Raw genomic sequence first — 22,684 nt, 5'->3', positions numbered from 1 at the left:
ACAAGTCCTTATTTAATATTTAAGTTGCATCTTGTATCCTCCTATATCCTAATTTTCATAATTCGGTTCTCATTTTGTATATTTGTCAGACAATGACATTGTATTGTATGTGGACAAATATGTTTTGCTTTTGTCGATTGCCTAATTATTACGTTGTGATGGGATTTTTGCAGTATAATAAAATAAAAAATAATTAAAAAAATTAAAAAAAGTGTGAATGTGGCTGCTAGCTCCTTGGGTAAAATATGACATGCTCCAAACTCCCAGAAGAAACGATTAAAAAGACAACTGCAATGCTGCCATCCAGTTGTTGGCTCTGATTGTGCCTTGCGTACATCTCATGTTTGCATCATGCTTGGCTAAGAATCAAGATGCAGTTAATGTTGTCAAGCAGCGTCTCCTGGTTTTGTCAGCAGAGCTCCCTGCCCTAATAGTTTGTAGTTCATATTCTTTTCTTACTGAAACGGTTGTTTAAAAAAAAAAAAGTGTACAAACTGTAAGCTTGCTAAGGACTCTAGTGCTATTAATGTGTTTGATTTTGTTGATCAGATGCCTTCAATAAAGCTGCAGAGTTCAGATGGCGAGATCTTTGAAGTGGATGTGGAAATAGCAAAGCAATCTGTAACTATCAAAACCATGTTGGAAGGTAAGAATTTTTAGATTTCTAGTACCCCCCCCCCCCCCCCCCCAAGTCTCCTGCTATCAGGCAGTTCAATCATCAAATGTGTTTTTTATAATCCTTCCTCTCGCCTAATTTTTTTTTTTTTTCTTCAATTATTTTGCATCACTTGGCTATTTGTCCTTGAATGCTATGCTTTAAGATTACAAGTTGTGATATTTAAGTTTAACACACATTTTGATTGAAGGCTCTGAACAAAATACCAAGTGGTGGCAAGCACAGGGTTTAAAGTATTTAGGCTTTCTTTAACTGAATCCATTGGAATTTAACATCTACTACAGGGTGAATACTTTTAATTGGAACTACAGGATGAATACTTTTAATTGGAATTTTTTTTTTTAAATGAAAAATCTCTAGTTTCTATTTTAGATACATTAGCATCTAAAGGCTATTCATCCTGAAATATTGCTGAAATGTTTAGTTTTTCGTAAATTGATTCCATTAATCCATTCACAATGTCATGCTCTCCCAGAGGTTTGCATTTTTTCTACTTTGAAAATATAATATAGATATATTGGTTTTTAGTTCTCAAAACTTAATTAGTCTCTGCAGAAAAAAACATGCCCCTTCACAGCAAAAATGTTATAAAATAAACATACAAAGTGGAAAAATAGACCTTTTTATAGGGATATAATCATGAAATAACTTTTGGGTTTCAGATAGCGCATGCAAGTGTAAGATTTACTTATATTGTTAGATTTGCTTCATTCTCTTGGTATGCTTTGTTGAAGGAGAACAATGCTCTACTGGAGCCTAGCTGAACACATTGGTTGAGACAGTAATAAGCAGCTAGTTCACAATAGTGCATTGCTTCTGAGCCTATGTTTACTTTTTAAACAATGGATACCAAGAGAACGAAGCAAGTTAGATGACGGAAGTAAATTGGAAAATTGCATTTTCTTTCTGAATTATGAAAGTTTAATTTTGACTTTACTGTCGGTTTTTAATGCCATTTCTGACTTACAAATCTATGTACACAAAATCAACCCATACTAAGTTTCAATAAGTTCACTGACTAGAAGTGTTAGGTCCTCGCTGAGATCCATTTGACTCCAAAGTGTGAGGAGGTAGGGGCAAGCATTAAAAATGAAATTATTGTATTAGTTAAATTAAAACAATTTAAATTGCTATTGTTACGGTGATAATTATGTTTCTCCTTCCAATAAAGTACAGTTGATAAAATATGAATAATTAACCGATTCAACCGCTTAACGACACACTTCGTACAGGGTACATCCCACACAAACTGGTCTTTAAAGACCAGCGACATACCCTGTACGTCGTCAGATGTTTAAATCTGCTGTTAGTGAACCTGATTGCTTCCAGCCGCTTTTAAGGTATTGCCGTGATGCCTCGATATTGCGGCATCCCTGCAATACTTTTTTCCAAGGCCGATGCAGAGAGCCACTCTGTGGCTCTCTCTGCATTGGTAGCGATGGTGCCATTAGTTGGTGGGTGGGAGCAGCTGCAGGGAGGCGGGTGGGTGACCAATCGCTACCTGGTTCCTGTATGTGCAATGTGCATGCCGGGAGTGTGCAGAGAGGGGGGGGGGGGCTGTGCGCAGCAACCACTGCCTCCAATTTAATTGAATGGGAAGGAGTGAGGGGAAAAATGATCAAAGGTTCTGGGAGAGGGAAGGGGGGGCTGCTACACTACAGACAAATGCAAATTGTATAAAAAAAATTAAAATAATAAACTTTTTTTGGGAGGCAAACCCAAGATGGCAGCAAATAGGTAGCGGGGGGAGGGTTAGAGAGCTGGTTGGGGGGGGATCAGGGAGGTTGGGGGCTAAGGGGGGGTTTATCACAGTTAAACAAATTTTTTTTTTTTTCTTTCTAATGACAGTGAGTCCACGGATCATCTTTAATTACTATTGGGAATATCACTCCTGGCCAGCAGGAGTTAAAGAGCACCACAGCAAAGCTGTTAAGTATCGCCTCCCTTCCCTCTAACCCGGAGGTGGTAAAGATTAGGTGTCTGAAAGAAGATTCTTCAAGATTTTATAATTTTAAAGCAGAGCAAGATTGTCCTGCTTCCTCCTGGGTTTTAGCTGTAGCCCATGTCAGTCTCTTCAGTAGAGCAGTGGTGGCTTTAAAGCAATTGGTAACTTGTGGGGTATAATCCTCACCACCTCCAAAATAGTTGTTGCTGCCCTATCCTGAAAGCCTGATTATGATTCAGTCTGTCCTAATTCTCCCACGGGTCCATGTGAGGGAGATGACCTCTCATACCATGTGAGCTGCCCTGCTACCGGGTAGATTGATTTTCAAGTAAGTGTCTAGTTTTATTTTCTTATGAAGAATATGGCACTTTTTCGGTTAACCCTGTTTGTGGGACACTAATAATCCTATTTGGGGTTAATAGGATTTTAGTAGGCAGTGTGCGCAGGCACTGGAGACGGACAATCTTTCTCCAACATTGGTGTGTCCGGTCCACGGCGTCATCCTTACTTGTGGGAATATCTCTTCCCCAACAGGAAATGTCAAAGAGTCCCAGCAAAAGCTGGCCATATAGTCCCTCTAGGCTCCGCCCACCCCAGTCATTCTCTTTGCCGTTGCACAGGCAACATCTCCACGGAGATGGTTAAGAGTATGTGGTGTTTAGTTGTAGTTTTTTATTCTACTATCAAGAGTTTGTTATTTTAAAATAGTGCTGGTATGTACTATGAAGATGAAGAGTTCTGTTTGTGAGAGGAAGATGATTTTAGCAGCAGTAACTAAAATCGTTTGTTTCCACATAGGACTGTTGAGATGAAGTAACTTCAGTTGGGGGAAACAGTTAGCAGACTTTTCTGCTTAAGGTATGACTAGCCATATTTCTAACAAGACTGTGTAATGCTGGAAGGCTGTCATTTCCCCTCATGGGGACCGGTAAGCCATTTTCTTAGTCTCAAACAGAATAAAGGGCTTAATATGGGCTGTAAAACTGGTAGACACTTTTATGGGCAAAATCGATTGCTTTATTTGAGCATTTTATACATGTTTATGCTTGAAATTCACACTTATAAGCTTGGGGAACGTTTTTTAACGTCAGGCACTGAGTTGGACACATTTCCAGTCAGGAAGGGCCTTCTATGTAGTAGGCTGAGCTTCATTTTCGCGCCATTACTGCGCAGTTACTTTTGAGAGCAAGACATGCAGATGCATGTGTGTGGATCTGAAAGTAGTTGGAAAGGTTCCTAGAAGGTTTCATTTGGTATCGTATTCCCCCCTGGGTTTGGTAAAGTCGCAGCAAAGGCTGTAGCTGGGACTGTAGAGGGGTTAAAACTGTAACCGGCTCCGGTTATTTTAAGGGTTAAAGCTCTGAAATTTGGTGTGCAATACTTTTAATGCTTTAAGACACTGGTGAAAATTTGGTAAATTTTGAACAATTCCTTCATACTTTTTCACATATTCAGTAATGAAGTGTGCACTGTTTAAAATTTAAAGAGACAGTAACGTTTTCGTTTTAAAACGGTTTTTGTGCTTTTTTGACAAGTTTAAGCCTGTTTAACATTAACATGTCTGTACCTTCAGATAAGCTATGTTCTATATGTATGAAAGTCAATGTGTCTCCCCCTTCAAAATTGTGTGATAATTGTGCCATAGCGTCCAAACAAAGTAAGGACAGTGCTGCCACAGATAGTAAAATTGCCCAAGATGTTTCATCAGATGAAGGGAGTAGACATAGTTCTACATCATCTCCTTCTGTGTCTACGCCAGTTTTGCCCACGCAGGAGGCCCCTAGTACTTCTAGCGCGCCAATGCTTATTACTATGCAACAATTGACGGCAGTAATGGATAACTCCATAGCAAATATTTTATCCAAAATGCCTACATATCAGAGAGAGCGCGATTGCTCTGTTTTTAAACACTGAAGAGCAGGAGGGCGCTGATGATAATTGCTCTGTCATACCCTCACACCAATCTGAATGGGCCATGAGGGAGGTTTTGTCAGATGGAGAAATTTCAGATTCAGGAAAAATTTCTCAACAAGCTGAACCTGATGTTGTGACATTTAAATTAGAGCATCTCCGCGCACTGCTTAAGGAGGTGTTATCTACTCTGGATGATTGTGACAACCTGGTCATTCCAGAAAAATTATGCAAGATGGACAAGTTCCTAGAGGTTCCGGTGCACCCCGACGCTTTTCCTATACCCAAGCGGGTGGCGGACATAGTGAATAAGGAGTGGGAGAAGCCCGGCATACCTTTTGTCCCCCCTCCTATATTTAAGAAATTATTTCCTATGGTCGACCCCAGAAAGGACTTATGGCAGACAGTCCCTAAGGTCGAGGGGGCAGTTTCTACTCTAAACAAACGCACTACTATTCCTATCGAGGATAATTGTGCTTTCAAAGATCCTATGGATAAAAAATTGGAGGGTTTGCTTAAAAAGATTTTTGTACAGCAAGGTTACCTCCTGCAACCCATTTCGTGCATTGTTCCTGTCACTACAGGTTCTGGTTCGAGGAACTAGAAAAGTCGCTCAGTAGAGAGACTCCGTATGAGGAGGTTATGGACAGAGTTCACGCACTCAAGTTGGCTAATTTTTATTTTAGATGCCGCTTTGCAATTAGCTAGATTAGCGGCGAAAAATTCATGGTTTGCAATTGTGGCGCGCAGAACGCTTTGGCTAAAGTCTTGGTCAGCGGATGTATCTTCCAAGACAAAATTGCTTAATATCCCCTTCAAGGGTAAAACTCTCTTTGGGCCAGAATTGAAAGAGATTATCTCAGACATTACTGGGGGAAAGGGCCACGCCCTCCCACAAGATAGGCCTTTCAAAGCCAAGAATAAATCTAATTTTCGTTCCTTTCGCAATTTCAGGAACGGACCGGCCTCCAATTCAGCATCCTCTAAACAAGAGGGTAATGCTTCACAACCCAAACCAGCCTGGAAACCGATGCAAGGCTGGAACAAGGGTAAGCAGGCCAAGAAGCCTGCTGCTGCTAACAAAACAGCATGAAGGAGTAGCCCCCGATCCGGGACCGGATCTAGTAGGGGGCAGACTCTCTCTCTTTGCTCAGGCTTGGGCAAGAGATGTTCAGGATCCCTGGGCACTAGAAATAGTTTCTCAGGGTTATCTTCTGGAATTCAAGGAACTACCCCCAAGGAGAAGGTTCCACATGTCTCACTTATTATCCTCAAACCAAATAAAGAGACAGGCATTCTTACATTGTGTAGAAGACCTGTTAAAAATGGGAGTGATACACCCAGTTCCAACGGCGGAACAGGGAATGGGATTTTACTCAAATCTTTTTGTAGTTCCCAAAAAAAGAGGGAACTTTCAGACCAATTCTGGATTTAAAGATCCTAAACAAATTTCTCAGGGTTCCATCGTTCAAAATGGAGACCATTCGAACGATTCTACCTACAATCCAGGAAGGTCAATTTATGACTACCGTGGACCTAAAGGATGCATATCTACATATTCCTATCCACAAGGATCATCATCAGTTCCTAAGGTTCGCCTTTCTGGACAAACATTACCAGTTTGTGGCCCTCCCATTCGGGTTAGCCACTGCTCCAAGGATTTTCACAAAGGTACTCGGGTCCCTTCTAGCGGTTCTAAGACCAAGGGGCATTGCAGTAGTACCTTACTTGGACGACATTCTGATACAAGCGTCGTCTCTTGCAAAGGCTCACACAGACATCGTTCTGGCCTTTCTCAGATCTCACGGATGGAAGGTGAACATAGAAAAAAGTTCACTGTCTCCGTCGACAAGAGTTCCTTTCTTGGGAACAGTAATAGATTCTTTAGAAATGAGGATTTTCCTGACAGAAGTCAGAAAGTCAAAACTTCTAAACGCTTGTCAAGTTCTTCATTCTATTCCTCGTCCTTCCGTAGCTCAGTGCATGGAAATAGTAGGGTTGATGGTTGCAGCAATGGACATAGTTCCTTTTGCGCAAATTCATCTAAGACCATTACAACTGTGCATTCTGAAACAGTGGAATGGGGACTATACAGACTTGTCTCCAGTGATTCAAGTAGATCAGAAGACCAGAGACTCACTCCGTTGGTGGCTAACCCTGGACCACCTGTTCCAGGGAATGAGCTTCCGCAGACCAGAGTGGATCATCGTCACGACCGACGCCAGTCTAGCGGGCTGGGGCGCGGTCTGGGAATCCCTGAAAGCTCAGGGACTATGGTCTCGGGAAGAGTCTCTTCTCCCGATAAACATTCTGGAACTGAGAGCGATATTCAATGCTCTCAGGGCTTGGCCTCAACTAGCAAAGGCCAGATTTATAAGATTCCAATCAGACAACATGACGACTGTTGCTTATATCAATCATCAGGGGGGAACAAGGAGTTCCCTGGCGATGAGAGAAGTGACCAAGATAATAGAATGGGCAGAGGATCACTCCTGCCACCTATCTGCGATCCACATCCCAGGAGTGGAAAACTGGGAGGCGGATTATCTGAGTCGTCAGACATTCCATCCGGGGGAGTGGGAACTCCATCCGGAGATCTTTACCCAATTAACTCAATTATGGGGCATTCCAGACATGGATCTGATGGCGTGTCGTCAGAACTTCAAGGTTCCTTGCTACGGGTCCAGATCCAGGGATCCCAAGGCGACTCTATTGGATGCACTAGTAGCGCCTTGGACCTTCAACCTAGCTTATGTGTTTCCACTGTTTCCTCTCATTCCCAGGCTGGTAGCCAGGATCAAGCAGGAGAGGGCCTCGGTGATCTTGATAGCTCCTGCGTGGCCACGCAGGACTTGGTATGCAGACCTGGTGAATATGTCATCGGTTCCACCATGGAAGCTACCTTTTTGAGACAGGACCTTCTTGTACAGGGTCCATTCGAACATCCAAATCTGGTCTCCCTCCAGCTGATTCTGTGATAGATACTCTGGTTCAAGCCAGAAAACCGGTAACTAGAAAAATTTACCATAAAATATGGAAAAGATATATCTGCTGGTGTGAATCCAAGGGATTCCCATGGAATAAGATCAAAATTCCTAAGATCCTTTCCTTTCTACAAGAAGGTTTGGATAAAGGATTTTCTGCGAGTTCTCTAAAGGGACAGATTTCTGCTTTATCTGTCTTACTACACAAACGACTGGCAGCTGTGCCATATGTTCAAGCATTTGTTCAGGCTCTGGTTAGGATCAAGCCTGTTTACAGACCTTTGACTCCTCCCTGGAGTTTAAATTTAGTTCTTTCAGTTCTCCAAGGGGTTCCGTTTGAACCTTTACATTCCATAGATATTAAGTTGTTATCTTGGAAAGTTTTGTTTTTGGTTGCTATTTCTTCTGCTAGAAGAGTTTCTGAGTTATCTGCTCTGCAGTGTTCTCCGCCCTGTCTGGTGTTCCATTCAGATAAGGTTGTTTTGCGTACTAAGCCTGGTTTTCTTCCAAAGGTTTTTTCCAACAAAAATATTAACCAGGAGATAGTTGTACCTTCTTTGTGTCCGAATCCAGTTTCAAAGACAGAACGTTTGCTACACACTTTAGATGTAGTCCGTGCTCTAAAATTCTATTTAGAAGCTACTAAAGAGTTCAGACAAACATCTTCTCTGTCGTCTATTCTGGTAAAAGGAGAGGTCAAAAAGAGACTTCTACCTCTCTTTCCTTTTGGCTTAAAAGCATCATCCGATTGGCTTACGAGACTGCCGGACGGCAGCCTCCTGAAAGAATCACAGCTCACTCTACTAGGGCTGTGGCTTCCACATGGGCCTTCAAGAACGAGGCTTCTGTTGATCAGATATGTATGGCAGCGACTTGGTCTTCACTGCACACTTTTGCCAAATTTTACAAATTTGATACTTTTTGCTTCTTTGGAGGCTATTTTTGGGAGAAAGGTTTTGCAAGCCGTGGTGCCTTCTGTTTAGGTAACCTGATTTGCTCCCTCCCTTCATCCGTGTCCTAAAGCTTTGGTATTGGTTCCCACAAGTAAGGATGACGCCATGGACCGGACACACCAATGTTGGAGAAAACAGAATTTATGCTTACCTGATAAATTACTTTCTCCAACGGTGTGTCCGGTCCACGGCCCGCCCTGGTTTTTTAATCAGGTTTGATGAATTACTTTCTCTAACTACAGTCACCACGGCACCCTATAGTTTCTCCTATTTTTTCCTCCTGTCCGTCGGTCGAATGACTGGGGTGGGCGGAGCCTAGGAGGGACTATATGGCCAGCTTTTGCTGGGACTCTTTGCCATTTCCTGTTGGGGAAGAGATATTCCCACAAGTAAGGCTGACGCCGTGGACCGGACACACCGTTGGAGAAAGTAATTTATCAGGTAAGCATAAATTCTCTTTTTCTTTTGCAAGGAGATTGCTGGCACTTGTTACAGCTAAAAGCTGTCTTATTTAATATGGGACTTTATTAAACCTTCATGTTTGGGGTTTCGTTGGGGCTTTGAGACTGTGAGGTGATTTATGGTGGCTCAGTGTGTTATAGTAGTTTTTATACTTTAACTTTTGGTCATGGAGATTACTGTTGTAAGCTGTTTTTTTCGGCATTTAGGGCTCTGTAACCGCTCTGTATTTGAAAATGAGCTGCAGGACAGGTAGGCACCTCAGTAAAGCTACTGAGGTGCATAGGTAGTCTGAGGTCTATTTGGTTTGTTGCGCTCGCACATTTCTATTTAAAGACGCAGTACACATTTTATTTTCAAATAAAGAATTTTTACACTATCCTTATTACATAAGATGGATCAAGAGGCTTTTCAAACCGTTATCCCAGGTGAAGTTGCTGCTTGTCAGTTTTTTTTTGTTTTTTTTTTATGCTTGGGTGGAACCCCCAGTTCCTTTTTGTTCCTCGTGCATTGAGAGAACTTTGTTTTAGAGAGAAAATATTTGACCATGAGCCACCATTATCCCAGGCAAATGCTGTTCAGGTGTCTCCTGTTGCAGATCTGCCGCGGCTTTCTCCTCAAGCGTCCCAACTTTTTCAGTCTCCACATACAGTGCCTTGTGTTTCCTCTTGCAATATTGTAGGATTTTCTCTACAAGACATTGCTTCCCAGGTATCCCTTGTGGTATCTGAGGCCTTGTCAGCTTTTCCCCATGTTAGGAAACGGTTAGTAAGGTTTCTGATCAATTTCTGGCTATCCAGTGTGTCTCTTCCCATAATCCTGAGGAAGAAGACATGTCGGTAGCATCTGAGTGGGAAATCTCAGACAGTGTAATTTCCTTTTTCTGATTCTGAAGTGGTATCCTTCAGATTTAAGCTAGAACACCTTTGCTTATTACTTAAGGAGGTTTTGGCTACTTTGGATGATGCCGACACAACCATTGTAGTCAATCCTAAAAAGTCTAGTAAATTGAACAAATACTTTGATGCTCCCTCCGCGGTGGAGGTTTTTCCGGTTCCTGACCGTGCTGCAGAGATTATTGCTCGAGAATGGGAAAGACCTGGTATTCCCTTTTCTCCATCTCCTATTTTTAAGAAGATGTTTTGTATAGCGGATTCTATTAAGGCAGTGCTTTCCAAACTGTGTGTCGGGACACACTAGTGTGTCGGCAGCAGTGTGTAGGTGTGTCCCTGCTTCAGCACTAATTTTTTTTAAATTTAATTTTTTTTAATTTTTTTTTTTTGGTTTCTGACTTTCCGCCTGTCTGCTACGCATATCACATGGTTGACACGTGATTGATACGTAGGGGGTCACAGATCATCTTAACCTATTGGCACAGCTCAGTGGGAACTGAAACTATTGTCATTGGCGGCTTTGGCGGCAGATTGGCTCCTGACTGCATGTGTAGTCTCCTTAATTGGCTCGTGACTGCACGTGTAGTCAGTGAGTGGGACAGCAGTGTGTTTGCAGTGTGGGCAGTAGTCAATCGGACTCACCAAGCTCTGAGGGTGGCATCTTAATCGCTGAGCTGAAGTCAGTGGGGTTTTTTTTGCAACTATTTCCCAGTAGTGCATTGCTGCTCCTGCTCTTGATATATGGATAGGAAGGGGAAGCTTAAAAATGCTTGATGATGAATTGTGTTCATCCCATCAACCTCATACATCCCATTAAAATAATAAGTAGCTATTGGTGGTGTTAAACTTTTTTTTAATTCTTGCACACACATACTGTTACTTGTAAATACATTTCGCTATTATATAATTGATGTATGTGTCTGTATCTCTTAAAACAAGTTAGTTTAACCCCCTGTTTGCTAGTACAACTGAATTACTGTGTCGCAAAATGATGTAGGTCTAAAAAGTGTGTAACCAACATGAAAAGTTTGGAAAGCTCTGTATTAAGGAGTCGTGGCAGACGGTTCCTAAGGTAGAAGGTGCGATCTCCACTTTGGACTACTATTCCCATAGAGGATAGTTTTTCTTTTTGAAGATCCAATGGATAAAAAAATTGGAGGCTTTACTAAAAAAAGATGTTTGTCCACCAGGGTCTACAATGGCAACCTGCGGTGTATATCACCACTGTTTACCAGCGCTGCGGCTTACTGGTTTGGTGCTTTGTCTGAATCTCTAAAGATGGATACCCCTCTTGATGAGATCCAGGACAGGATTAAGGCTCTCAAGTTAGCCAATTGCTTCATTACAGATGCTTCCTTACAGGTTATTTAACTGGGAGCTAAAATTTCTGGTTTTGCGGTCCTAGCCGCAGGGCCTTGTGGTTGAAGTCCTGGTCTGTGTATGTTTCATCTAAATCTAAGCTCATTGCTATTCCTTACAAGGGTAAGTCCTTGTTTGGCCCTGGTTTGGCGGAAATGATCTCTGATATTACTGGAGGGAAGGGTTCTTTTCTTCCTGAAGATAAAAAGAATAAGCAAAAGGGACGTCAAAGTAATTTTTGTAACTTTAAAGGCAAGTCTTTTTCTCCCCTTCCTCCAAGCAAGATTCCTGGAAGCCCAACCAGTCCTGGAATAAGGGAAAGCAATCTAAAAAGCTTTCAGCTGATTCCAAGTCAGAATGAAGGGTTGCCCCCCCCCCCCCCCCCCCCCCGGGCTTGGATAAGAGATGTACCGGATCCCTGGGCGGTGGACATTGTCTCCCAGGGCTACAAAATAGACTTCAAATCTTTTCTTCCCAGAGGCAGGTTTCTCCTTTCTAGATTATCTGTAGACCAGATAAAGAGGCGTTCTTACATTGTGTCAAGGGCCTTGTGGCCCTGGGGGTAATAATTCCAGTTCCCTTTCAGGAAAGGGGTCTGGGATTTTACTCAAATCTGTTCATAGTCTCCAAAAAGGAGGGAACTTTTTGACCAATCCTAGATCTACAATGTTTAAACAAGTTTCTCAGAGTGTCATCCTTCAAGATGGAGACTATACGCTCCATTCTTCCCTTGGTACAAGAGGGTTAGTTCATGACAACCATAGACCTAAAGGATGCATACATTCATGTTCCCGTTCACAGGGACCATCACAAGTTTCTGAGATTCGCCTTTTTGGACAATCTTTTCCAGTTTGTGGCCCTTCCATTCGGCCTTGCCACAGCTCCCAGAATTTTTTCAAAGGTTCTGGGGGCTCTCTTAGCTGGATGACATTCTGGTTCAGGCGCCTTCTTTTCAACGAGCAGAATCTCATACGGAGATCTTTTCTTCAATCCCACGGATGGAAGGTGAATCGGAAAAAAGTTCTGGTTCCAGCTACGATAATAGACTCCCTGTTAATGAAGATTTTTCTGACAGAGGTCAGAAAAAAGATTTTCGACTCTTGTCTTGCCCTTCAGTCCTCTCCATGGCCTTCAGTGTATGGAGGTAATCGGTCTGGTGTTGGCTTCCATGTACATCATTTCGTTTGCTCGGTTCTATCTCAGACCTCTGCAGTTATGCATGCTCAGACAATGAAACGGGGACTATACGGACCTGTCTCCGCGTGTAGATCTAGATCAGGCGTCAATAGACTCTCTTTTGCTCGCTCGATCATCTCTCCCGCAGACCCTCCTGGGTGAGTGTGACCACGGATGCCAGCCTTCTAGGTTTGGGAGCAGTATGGTGCTCGCTGAAGGCTCAGGGCTTATGGACGCAGGAGTAAGTCCTGCCCATAAACATCTTGGAGCTGAGAGGTATCTTCAATGCTCTTCTGGCCTGGCCTCGGTTAGCCTTAGCCCGGTTTATCAGATTCCAGTCGGACAACATAACCTCTGACCTACATCAACCACCATGGGGGAACTTGGCCATGACAGAGGTGGCCTGAATTATTCAGTGGGCGGAGAGCCACAACTGCTGTCTTTCTGTGATCCACATCCCAGGAGTGGACAATTGGGAAGCAGATTTTCTGAGCAGACAGACTTTTCATCCCGGGGAGTGGGAACTTCATTCGGATGTGTTTTCCAGCCTGACCCTCGTGGGGGCAGCCGGAGTTGGATCTCATGGCTTCTTGTCAGAATGCCAAACGTCCGAGATACGGCTCGAGGTCAAGAGTTCCGCAGGCATTTCTGATTGATGCTCTAGCAGTTCCTTGGAACTTCAGTCTAGCATACCTGTTTCCTCCGTTCGCTCTCCTTCCAAGGGTCATTGCTCAAATCAAGCAGGAGAGGTCGTCTGTAATTCTCATAACCCCGGCGTGGCCTCGCAGGATTTGATATGCAGACCTAGTGGAAATGTCACTGAAAAAAGAAAAAACAGAGGCGCCGACATGGCCTAGTAATGCAAAGATAAGTGGCTCCAATAAAAACAAATCCAGATGTACACTCACAAGAGCAGCGCACCCTGTGGTGCTATTGATGCAGGCCGGAGCCTCGCAGTGGTCCAGCTTACTGTGGGATTGAAGTGGATACCCAGAAGATATCCTATGTGGACACACAAGTATATGTACATAGCCCAGTATTGTTAAGACAGAGAGACAAGTAAAGAATAAACTTACAAGATCCAATGCACCTCCAGGTGCATTAACAGTAGGCTGGGACCTAACAGTCGCCCAGCAGACTGGAAATCTCCCAGCAGGTCCTGGTCTTCCTCAGGTGGCTAATAGCAGCACAGCCCAATTATGTACTCACAAAAAATACACCAAAGGGCAAGCAAGTGTATTAACACCAAATAAATAACTACCAAATGTTATTTATTTATGTCATCTCTGAATAATTATGTGCATTTAAATGGGAAAACTTTTGTCTGCTTATGTTTTTGAAGACTGCAGTGAATGGATTGTTTACAAAGGTTACCATACCAACTAATTATACACAGTTGTGACTAATTAATTGTTGCACCTATCAGATTGTGTTCTCATTATGCATATCCTGTTAAATAGCAAGTGTATTTTCATTATGAAATATATTTTTTAGCCTGAGGAAACGGCTCTTAGCTGAGAAACGCGTAGCTTTTTATTAGTTTTATACATTTTAATACACTTGCTTGCCCTTTGGTGTATTTTTTGTGAGTACATAATTGGGCTGTGCTGCTATTAGCCACCTGAGGAAGACCAGGACCTGCTGGGAGTTTTCCAGTCTGCTGGGCGACTTTTAGGTCCAAGCCTGCTGTTAATGCACCTGGAGGTGCATTGGATCTTGTAAGTTTGTTCTTTACTTACTTGTCTCTCTGTCTTAACAATACTGGGCTATGTGCATATACTTTTGTGTCCACATAGGATATCTACTATCAATCCCCTCAGGGACATCTTCTGGGTATTCACTTCAATCCCACAGTGAGCTGGACCACTGCGAGGCTCCGGCCTGCATCAATAGCACCACAGGGTGCGCTGCTCTTGTGAGTATACATCTGGATTTGTGTTTATTGGAGCCACTTATCTTTGCATTACTAGGCCATGTCGGCGCCTCTGTTTTTTTTCTTTTTTTCAGTTATCTAACATCATAGGAAGACCATCCTACATACACTTTTTTTGGACTATTGTACATTGGAACTACTTTTCCACATATCTCCTATGGACATTGTTTGGTAGATATAGTGCTTATAGAGTTGTATATCCATTTTCTCTTTTTCCTTTCACACTATTTTTTTTTTTTGTCATTTGTGTTTGGAGGCGCCCCCTAAGGGTGTGGTTTTTGCTGGGTTATACCACACTCAACATCCAATATCTAGTGGAAATGTCATCCTTTCAACCTTGGAGACTGCCTCTGAGGATGGACCTTCTACTTCAGGGTCCCTTCCTTCATCCAAATCTTGTTTCTCTGATGAAGCTGACTGCTTGGAGATTGAACGCTTAGTTTTATCTAAGCGTGGATTTTCAGAGTCGGTCATTGAGACTTTGATTCAGGCTCGTAAGCCTGTGACTCGTAGGATTTACCATAAGAGCTGGCGTAAATACTTGTATTGGTGTGAATCCAAAGGATACTCTTAGAGTGGAGTAAGGATTCCTAGGATTTTGTCCTTTCTTCAGGAGGGTCTGGAGAAGGGTTTGTCGGCAAGTACTCTAAAGGGTCAGATTTCAGCATTGTCTATTTTGTTACATAAGCGCTTGGAGGATGTGCCAGACATGCAATTGTTTTGTCAGGCCTTGGTTAGAATTTGGCCTGTGTTTAAACCTGTTACTCCTCCATGGAGTCTTAACCTTGTTCTTAAAGTTTTACAACAGGCTCCGTTTGAGCCTATGCATTCTTTAGATATTAAGATGTTATCTTGGAAAGTTTTTGTTTCTCGTTATTTCCTCTGCTCGGAGAGTTTCTGTACTCTCTGCTTTACAGTGTGATTCCCCTTACCTTATATTTCACTCTGATGAGGTCGTTCTGCGTACTAAGTTAAGTTTCCTGCCCAAAGAATATTAATCAGGAAATCGTTGTACCTTCTTTGTGTCCTAATTCTTCTTCTCACAAAGAACGCTTGTTGCATAATCTGGATGTTGTGCAAGCGCTAAAATTTTATTTGCAGGCAGCTAAGGACTTTCATCAATCTTCTGCATTGTTTGCTTTTCTGGTCAACGCAAGGGTCCGAAAGCTACGGCTACTTCACTTTCCCTTTGGCTGAAGAGCGTTATTCGCTTGGCATATGAGACTTCTGGACAGCAACCTCCTGAGAAAATTGCAGCTCATTCCACAAGGACTGTTTCTTCTTCCTGGGCCTTCAAAAATGAAGCTTCTGTGAAACAGATTTGCAAGGCTGCAACTTGGTCATCTTTGCACACTTTTTCCAAATTCTATAAATTCGATACTTTTGCCTCGGCTGAGGCTTCTTTTGGGAGAAAGGTTCAAGCAGTGGTGCCTTCTGTTTAGGTTCCTGTCTTGTCTCTCCCTTATCTGTGTCCTCTGGCTTGGGTATTGGTTCCCAACAGTAATTGATGATCCGTGGACTTGCCGTATCATTAGAAAGAAAACAAAATTTATGCTTACCTGATTTATTTATTTCTTGACACGGTGAGTCCACAGCCCGCCTTGTATTCAGTTTCTTTTTATATAAACCTCTGCACCTTGTTACCTCCTTTCTCGAATGACTGGGGGATTGTGGGTAGTGGGTAGGGGAGTGATATTTAACAGCTTTGCTGTGGTGCTCTTTGCCGCCTCCTGCTGGCCGGGAGTAATATTCCCAACAGTAATTGATGATGATGATGATGATTATCTGTGGACTCACCGTGTCAAAGAAACAAATTTATCAGGTAAGCATAAATTTCTGTTTTTTTGTGGTTGTAGATGTGTAATAGATTTTGGGGGTCAGTTAGAAAAAGTGTGTGGGGGGGGGGGTTATTTTTTTTTATTCTTTTATTTATGGTAAATTAGAAAATATGATGAAAATAATGGTATCTTTAGAAAGTCCATTTAATGGCGAGACAAACGGTATATAATGTGTGGGTACAGTAAATGAGTAAGAGGAAAATTACAGCTAAACATAAACACCGCAGAAATGTAAAAACAGCGCTGGTCCTTTTAAGGGAAAGAAATTGAAAAATTGCCTTGTCCTTAAGGGGTTAAACTGGAGATTATTCACCTCCCAATAATTGCGTTAATTTCAATGATTTATCTATGCAAATCTGATATATAACCAAAGTAGTAATGGTCTGATGTAACTGGAAAATCGGAAAAGTTTTTCTAAAAATTAAATAATTATTTAAATCGGTCTTACTGACAAGAGATTTAAATCAAATCTTCCCTGACCATCTCTGGTAGTAGGAAAATATTATAAACCTCATTTGCTCAAACAGGTATGATGATGATGCATTACACTGTGTGTGTGTGTATAGGGCTCTTATATTTCTACATCTCTCACGTGAATGGACTGCATTCTCAAACTGGACCAGGTACACATCCTATGACCCTGCAAAATACATAGCCCTGGGAGCACACTAGCACGCACAGCCTTCAGAGATCCAGGCAGTTAACCTCAGACAAGCCTGGGTGCAAAGTCCATAGGGAAAATTACAAAAACTAATATACACCACACACAGAGTCTGGCACTCTCTTGCAAGCATACAGCTAAGATTAAAAGCAAAAATGCAATGGTTTGTGGGCTTGACCCTTTTGGACAGATGCAGTAACTAACTCTTCCATTTTTGCTTTTAATCTTAGCTGTGTATTTGCAAAAGTGCCATACTTTCTAGATGGATGGGTATAGTGTGTGCATAGTTAAATGTAGACACAGGCATGAGCAACTGTTTGTTCCTCATCCTGTCCATGCTGCTTCATTTTATGGTCTTACTTACATCTGTTCTCTACAGTTGTAATCAAAATGATTCAACCCCCATTGCAAATTTGATTGTCAATGTACAGAATTTCAGCTGTTTGCCTTGAACAAATCAAACAAAAGCAATTGAAATAACTCAACACAATGAATGCTTCATGTGATGTCCCCAAATTCAACTGAAAATGTAACTTTTAATGAATTCTGCTGTCTCAATTATTCAACCTCCTGAATAGAATCCCTCACAACACAAATATGCAAAACAGGTGTTGTCTCAAGCACACCTGATGCAATCAACGGCTTCATTAGTTGCACTAGGTGTGCTTGAGCTAGAACACTTGAAATACTTGAACTGGCTAGGGGTTTGTTGAGTGTTACGTTTAGACAATTCTTTTGGACTTAGCCATATTTGTAACATGCAGTCAAAGTTGAGAAGAGATCGCTGAAATTTATGGCGAGTTGAGGATAAGAGCTCATGCGCAACCTAAAAATTTAGTTCCAGCTAAGTTTTGTAACTCGTTGTATAGAGCGGTTGCCGTAGCTGAATCCATGATGGGCAGTTATAAAAGTGAGCGTAATTTTATTACGCATGTCTATTACTTTTAAATCTAATACTATGGCAATTAAAGTTTAAAACATGCTATATTACTTGTGAAGATTATATCTAACAACTTTATTTTTTAGGTTTACTGTCCCTTTATGTTCAGTTTTATTTAACTAGAACAATAACAGGTTTCATTGTTTACCGTTTGACCCACCCTTCTCACACTTAGGTCCTTGTGCAGATCTATCCCACTCCAAACTATTTCTTTAAACTTGGTAAGGGGTTGATTCTGTGTACATATATTTGCATGGGGAGCAATGGGATTAAAGGGACAGCAAAATTAAGTTAAAATTAAACTTAAACGATTCAGAAGTAAATTGAAAGTTATTTAAAATTGCATGTTCGATTTATCTAAATTGCTTCCTTCTTCTGGTATCCTAGGTAGGCTTTGAAGCAGGAATGCACTACTGAGAGCTAGCTGGCGATTGGTGACTGAACTACAAAACCAAGATAATATAATCTTCTAGATGGAAAAAAAATGCCCAAAATACTCTTACAAACCCCCCCCTCCCGGAGAGCATGACATTGCGAACGGCTTCATGGGATTAATTTACCCCAAAAAAATGTAGCCATGAATTTACATAGTTTGTACAAACATTTTGGCTGCAGCAACTGATGTTACTAAGGACTGTGGATTTCTCTTAGAGAAATAATTGTCAATAATATATTTTGTTTAGCTTGTAAGGTTTTTGTACCATTTGTCAGTCTCTTAAATACTCGTTTATCTAGGTAATCTATAATTGCACAACATACAGTAATTTTACATTAAAATTCTTCTGTCTTTTAGATCTTGGAATGGATGATGAAGGGGATGATGACCCTGTGCCACTTCCAAATGTAAATGCTGCTATACTTAAGAAAGTGAGTATTCATGTACATTTTTATTTCTTTTTGGAGTGTCTTCTTAAATGATTCAAAAGGCCACCTACTTATTTTCACACTGCATTAGATATAAACAATTTTTACTCAATGACTTTTCTGTGTGTATCCCTTGCTTTTGCACACATTGTACCTTCTGTGATTATAGCATGCAATATACAAGGGAGCTATAGCACCTAAAATGTTTTACTTCTAGCTCACAGCAACAGATTTTGACAGCAAAGTGTCAGGCTTGTGAATCCTGATGTAAATATCCTTGTTCATACCAGCTCTTTTGGTTAATTCCTTTTTAATTAACCACCCTTTTGTGTAAAGCAGTTTTTACCCAAATTTTTAAACCTACTGCCCTCCATTGTGAAATCATGACCAATTGTTCTGGTGTGTGGTTCCCCCCCCCCCCCCCAAGATACGGTGAGTTCACGGAATCAATTACTCCTGGCCAGCAGGAGAAGGCAAAGAGCACCACAGCAAAGCTGTTAAATATCACTCCCCTTCCCACAATCCCCAGTCATTCTCTTTGCCTTCGGTGCAAGGAGGAGGTGAAGTTTTGGTGCCTGAAGATTGGATTTTTTTCACTTCTATCAAGATTTTATTTTGAAAGCCAGAGTAGGTTTACTCTGAACTTCCTCAAGATTGGGTCTAGACGTACTCAACGTGAGTCTCTCCAGTAGGGCAGTGGTGTCTTTAAAGCAGTTTGGAACTTGTGAGGTGGGCCTTGCTGTGTTTTCCTAACATATTTGCTGCCCTAGTACAGAAAGCCAGAGTAGGTTTACTCTGATCTTTTTCTTTTTTCTACAGGTCCATGTGAGGAGTGGCATCCTCACACACTATGTAGGATGTCCTCCTGCCAGACAGCTAGATGCAGGTAAGTGCCTTTTTGTTCTCTAAATTTGGGGAGATTGGGAACTTTAAAGGATCTGCAGATATTTATTGGGAATTGATAATATCCAAGTTGGGTGTTTATTTTGACAGGTGCAGGCACTTAATATGTGAGAGAGACTTCTTCCCCCTTTTAATTTGAAAGGGTTAAGATTTATGTGGGGGGCTTTTTTTTTTTATTTATTTTTTTTTTTTTTAATTTATATAAGGCAGCAGACCAGATTAGCCCTAAAAGCCTTTTATGTATCGTTCATGCCCTTTAGGGCTTGTGAGTACAGAGCTTGACTGGTAACGCGCAGTTTGTTTCAATGATCAACTGATATCCTTTTGCTTTCCGCTCCTTGTTGGAGCGGTTTTAACCTTGACTGTTTTTATTTAGTTTTTATTTAGTTTTTTAGTGAGAAGCGTTCTGCTTTTGTTTGCACACTTTTAGCCTGTGGCCGGTCTGGTCACATGACACCAGCTCTTATCCGTCTGTTAACAGCATGGTGTTTTCTGCTTCTCAGTGTAGTCTGTTGGGTTATGGTCTCCTTCTAAACCGATAGGGGCATGATTGGTTTCTAAAGTTCTGGAGACTTTTTTTTAAAGACACAGTACATGGAACACTTAATGTATGTATTAATGTTGGTGGGCATTTCTTGCCTTATTTGGCATAGGTTTATGTTCTTCAGTGAATTATTGCCTCACATGAATTAAATTTTTAAAGTGATGGCGCTTATTATTTTTGTTCACAGAGCATATTAGAGGTTGTCCCTATGTATTCTCTTTGCTAAGACTATCTTGTATCATTTAAAATGGACATATGTCTGCTCTGCCTCTTTTTTGAATGAGCACTTTTTTAATTTTTGAGCCTCATATCTCAGGATGATGCTGGTCAGGCAATGCCACAGCTTTCTCCTTTAACGTCCCAAGCCTTTATGGCGTCACATGCAGTGCCCTGCGGTTCCTCTCAAACTCTTGGAAGAGTATATTTGCTTGCAGATTTTACATCTCTGGTATCCTCTGTGGTTTTGTCTGCTTTTCCTATCCTACAGGGAAAACGCAAGAGGACATTTGAAGATTCCGATAGGAGAAAGAGTAACCTGTGTAGCGGAATGAGGAGCAGAAAGTCTGGTGTGAATTCGCCGGTCGTTTCTGTGGGTAAAATTTCAGATTCGGACAGTATAATTCCTTCATCTGATGCTAAAGGGGTCTTCAGATGTACTGTTAAAGGAGGTTTTGGCTACTTGGACAACATCAATATCTGTCGTTGTCAACCTTTGAAAGTTTTTGTGAACTTTATCATTTCTAGGTTGTTCCTTCCTATGAGGAAGTTTCTCTAGACCCTTTCTTTCTTTCTTTCTTTCTTTCTTTCTTTCTTTCTTTCTTTCTTCTCAGTAGAAGGGAGGTTTTCTACTATCGTTAAGAGAATTTAGATCCCTATGGGGGGTGCTGCTCATTTACTGATCCATGGATAAGAAGCGGGAGGTCTGTCGTTCATTTAGAGCAATGCCTTGTCTTATTAGACCTGCTGTGCTAGCCCGCTGGGCATTGTGGCTAAAATCTTGGGCAGCTGAGAAGCCTACCTGTGGCTTAATGGTACAACTGAGGCTTTATAGTTCTGTAGTTGCAGGTTCAATATTGTGTTGCCTCCAAATCCACGCTTCTGGCGATTCTTTTCGAGGATGGGACCGTGTTTAGACTCGGTCTGGCAGAATTATCCTCTGACTTTACGGGTGAAATAAGGTTTTTCTACCACTCGTCAAGAGAGTAAGACTACAGGAATCTACAAACAACCACTAGATACCAAAATTACTCAGAATAAAGGTATCTATAAAGGAGGTGCGCCACTTAGATAATAGCCATACACTACTAAATTAATAGGGTGGATAGAAACTAATATATGTATAATAAAATTTATTAAAAAGCATACCATATAAAATAATCAATTCAGCATAAAATAACAATTGCTATAATCACAATAGGACTAGTGAATAGTTAGCCTGATGAAACGGCACGTAGCCGAGAAATGCGTTGCTAAGCAACACTTTTATATGTTTTAATAAAGTGGATTGTATCTTTTAAAGCCTTGCTCTGGACTTTTTACATTTTACACCTACACTCGGTGAGACCCGCCTGGTTGGGTCCACTTCATTGGGTGAATTTCACACAGGATCGTTCCTGTTGGCGTCCCTCATTGGAAACGGTTATCGGAAGTGGGGTCTCGTTTTGGGATCTCAGCTGTCATAGCCTTGAAGAGTCAGCCGAGCGGCTCTGAAGCTTCGGCCGTTCGTTATTGCACTGGATGTGCAATGTTCCTTGTGAGTACCTGACCTCCACTGCTCAAATTGTATAGTATTTGTGAACTTGCTGCACAGAGCACCTCTTCTCTTTTGTCTTACAGGACTTGCTTAGACTGCAGGAATGTTCTTTTTCCTCTTTCTGCAGGGTCAGTCATATTTGTTGGAATCCAACCAAACCTAGTCCAATCTAATATTTCCTCCCAGGAGCAGATTTTTCCTTTTACAGTATCTGCAATCCAGGTATGATGAGTGGTATTCCTTGAACTGGGTTTAGGGCCTTCCTCTCTAGGAGTGATGGTTCTAGTCCCAGTTTCGGAACGGAATCTAGGTATTTACCTTGAGTTTCTCAGGTTCTGACCTTCAAAGTAGTATCCATTCTACTTTGGTTCAAGAGGGTCTGTTCATAACTAACATAGACCTGAAGGATGTGTATTTATTGTTCCCATGATTCTGGTTTGAGTTTCACTAACTTTTTAAGTCTTGGGATACTGTGAGGGTACCATCCTGGACAATATATAGGTTCAGGTGTCGCCTTTCCTTCGAGCAAACTCGAGATCTCGTCCAATCTTTTTTCTCATGGATGGGAAATGAATCTAGGTTGAGTTTTGTGTTTTTTTTGGCCCTTTTTTTAAAAGATTCTCTATTTAGGAGATTTCTTACAGAGGTCAGATAATCATGGATTTGTTCCTTTTCCTCTCTCTGCAGTCTATTGTCTGGCCAGCAGAAAGCTCTAGTGGTCCGGTAGGTAGTTTAGTCATCTTGCAACCAGAGAGTTGGGAGTTTGCATCTAGCTGCAGTTAATTTTCTTCACGTTTCAGTGATTCAATGTATGGAAGGAATTGGTCTGATTACTATGGACATCATTCCTTTTTGCTTTTTTCTATAAAAAAGAGTTCAGATCTGGCTCAAG

The 22,684-nt window shown here is 41.6% G+C and overlaps 2 protein-coding genes across 7 annotated transcripts in view; one reads left to right on the top strand and one right to left on the bottom strand.

Moving 5' to 3' along the window:
- Positions 1–22,684, bottom strand: part of THRA (thyroid hormone receptor alpha) — a 672,980-nt gene that overhangs the window by 254,545 nt on the left and 395,751 nt on the right. The gene's annotated exons all lie outside the window — the stretch shown is intronic.
- SKP1 (S-phase kinase associated protein 1) overlaps positions 500–22,684 on the top strand; it is a 48,946-nt gene continuing 26,761 nt past the window's right edge. Inside the window, exons 1-2 of the mRNA XM_053698262.1 lie at positions 500–646; positions 18,522–18,595. Coding sequence (XP_053554237.1) covers positions 550–646; positions 18,522–18,595 — 171 coding nt within the window. The 5' untranslated portion in view covers positions 500–549. The remainder of the gene's footprint in view (positions 647–18,521; positions 18,596–22,684) is intronic.

This window comes from Bombina bombina, chromosome 1, assembly GCF_027579735.1.
Source record: "Bombina bombina isolate aBomBom1 chromosome 1, aBomBom1.pri, whole genome shotgun sequence".
Lineage (NCBI taxonomy): Eukaryota > Metazoa > Chordata > Amphibia > Anura > Bombinatoridae > Bombina > Bombina bombina.
The sequence above is the reverse complement of the archived record's forward strand: the minus strand, read 5'-3'. Positions and strand labels throughout refer to the sequence as shown.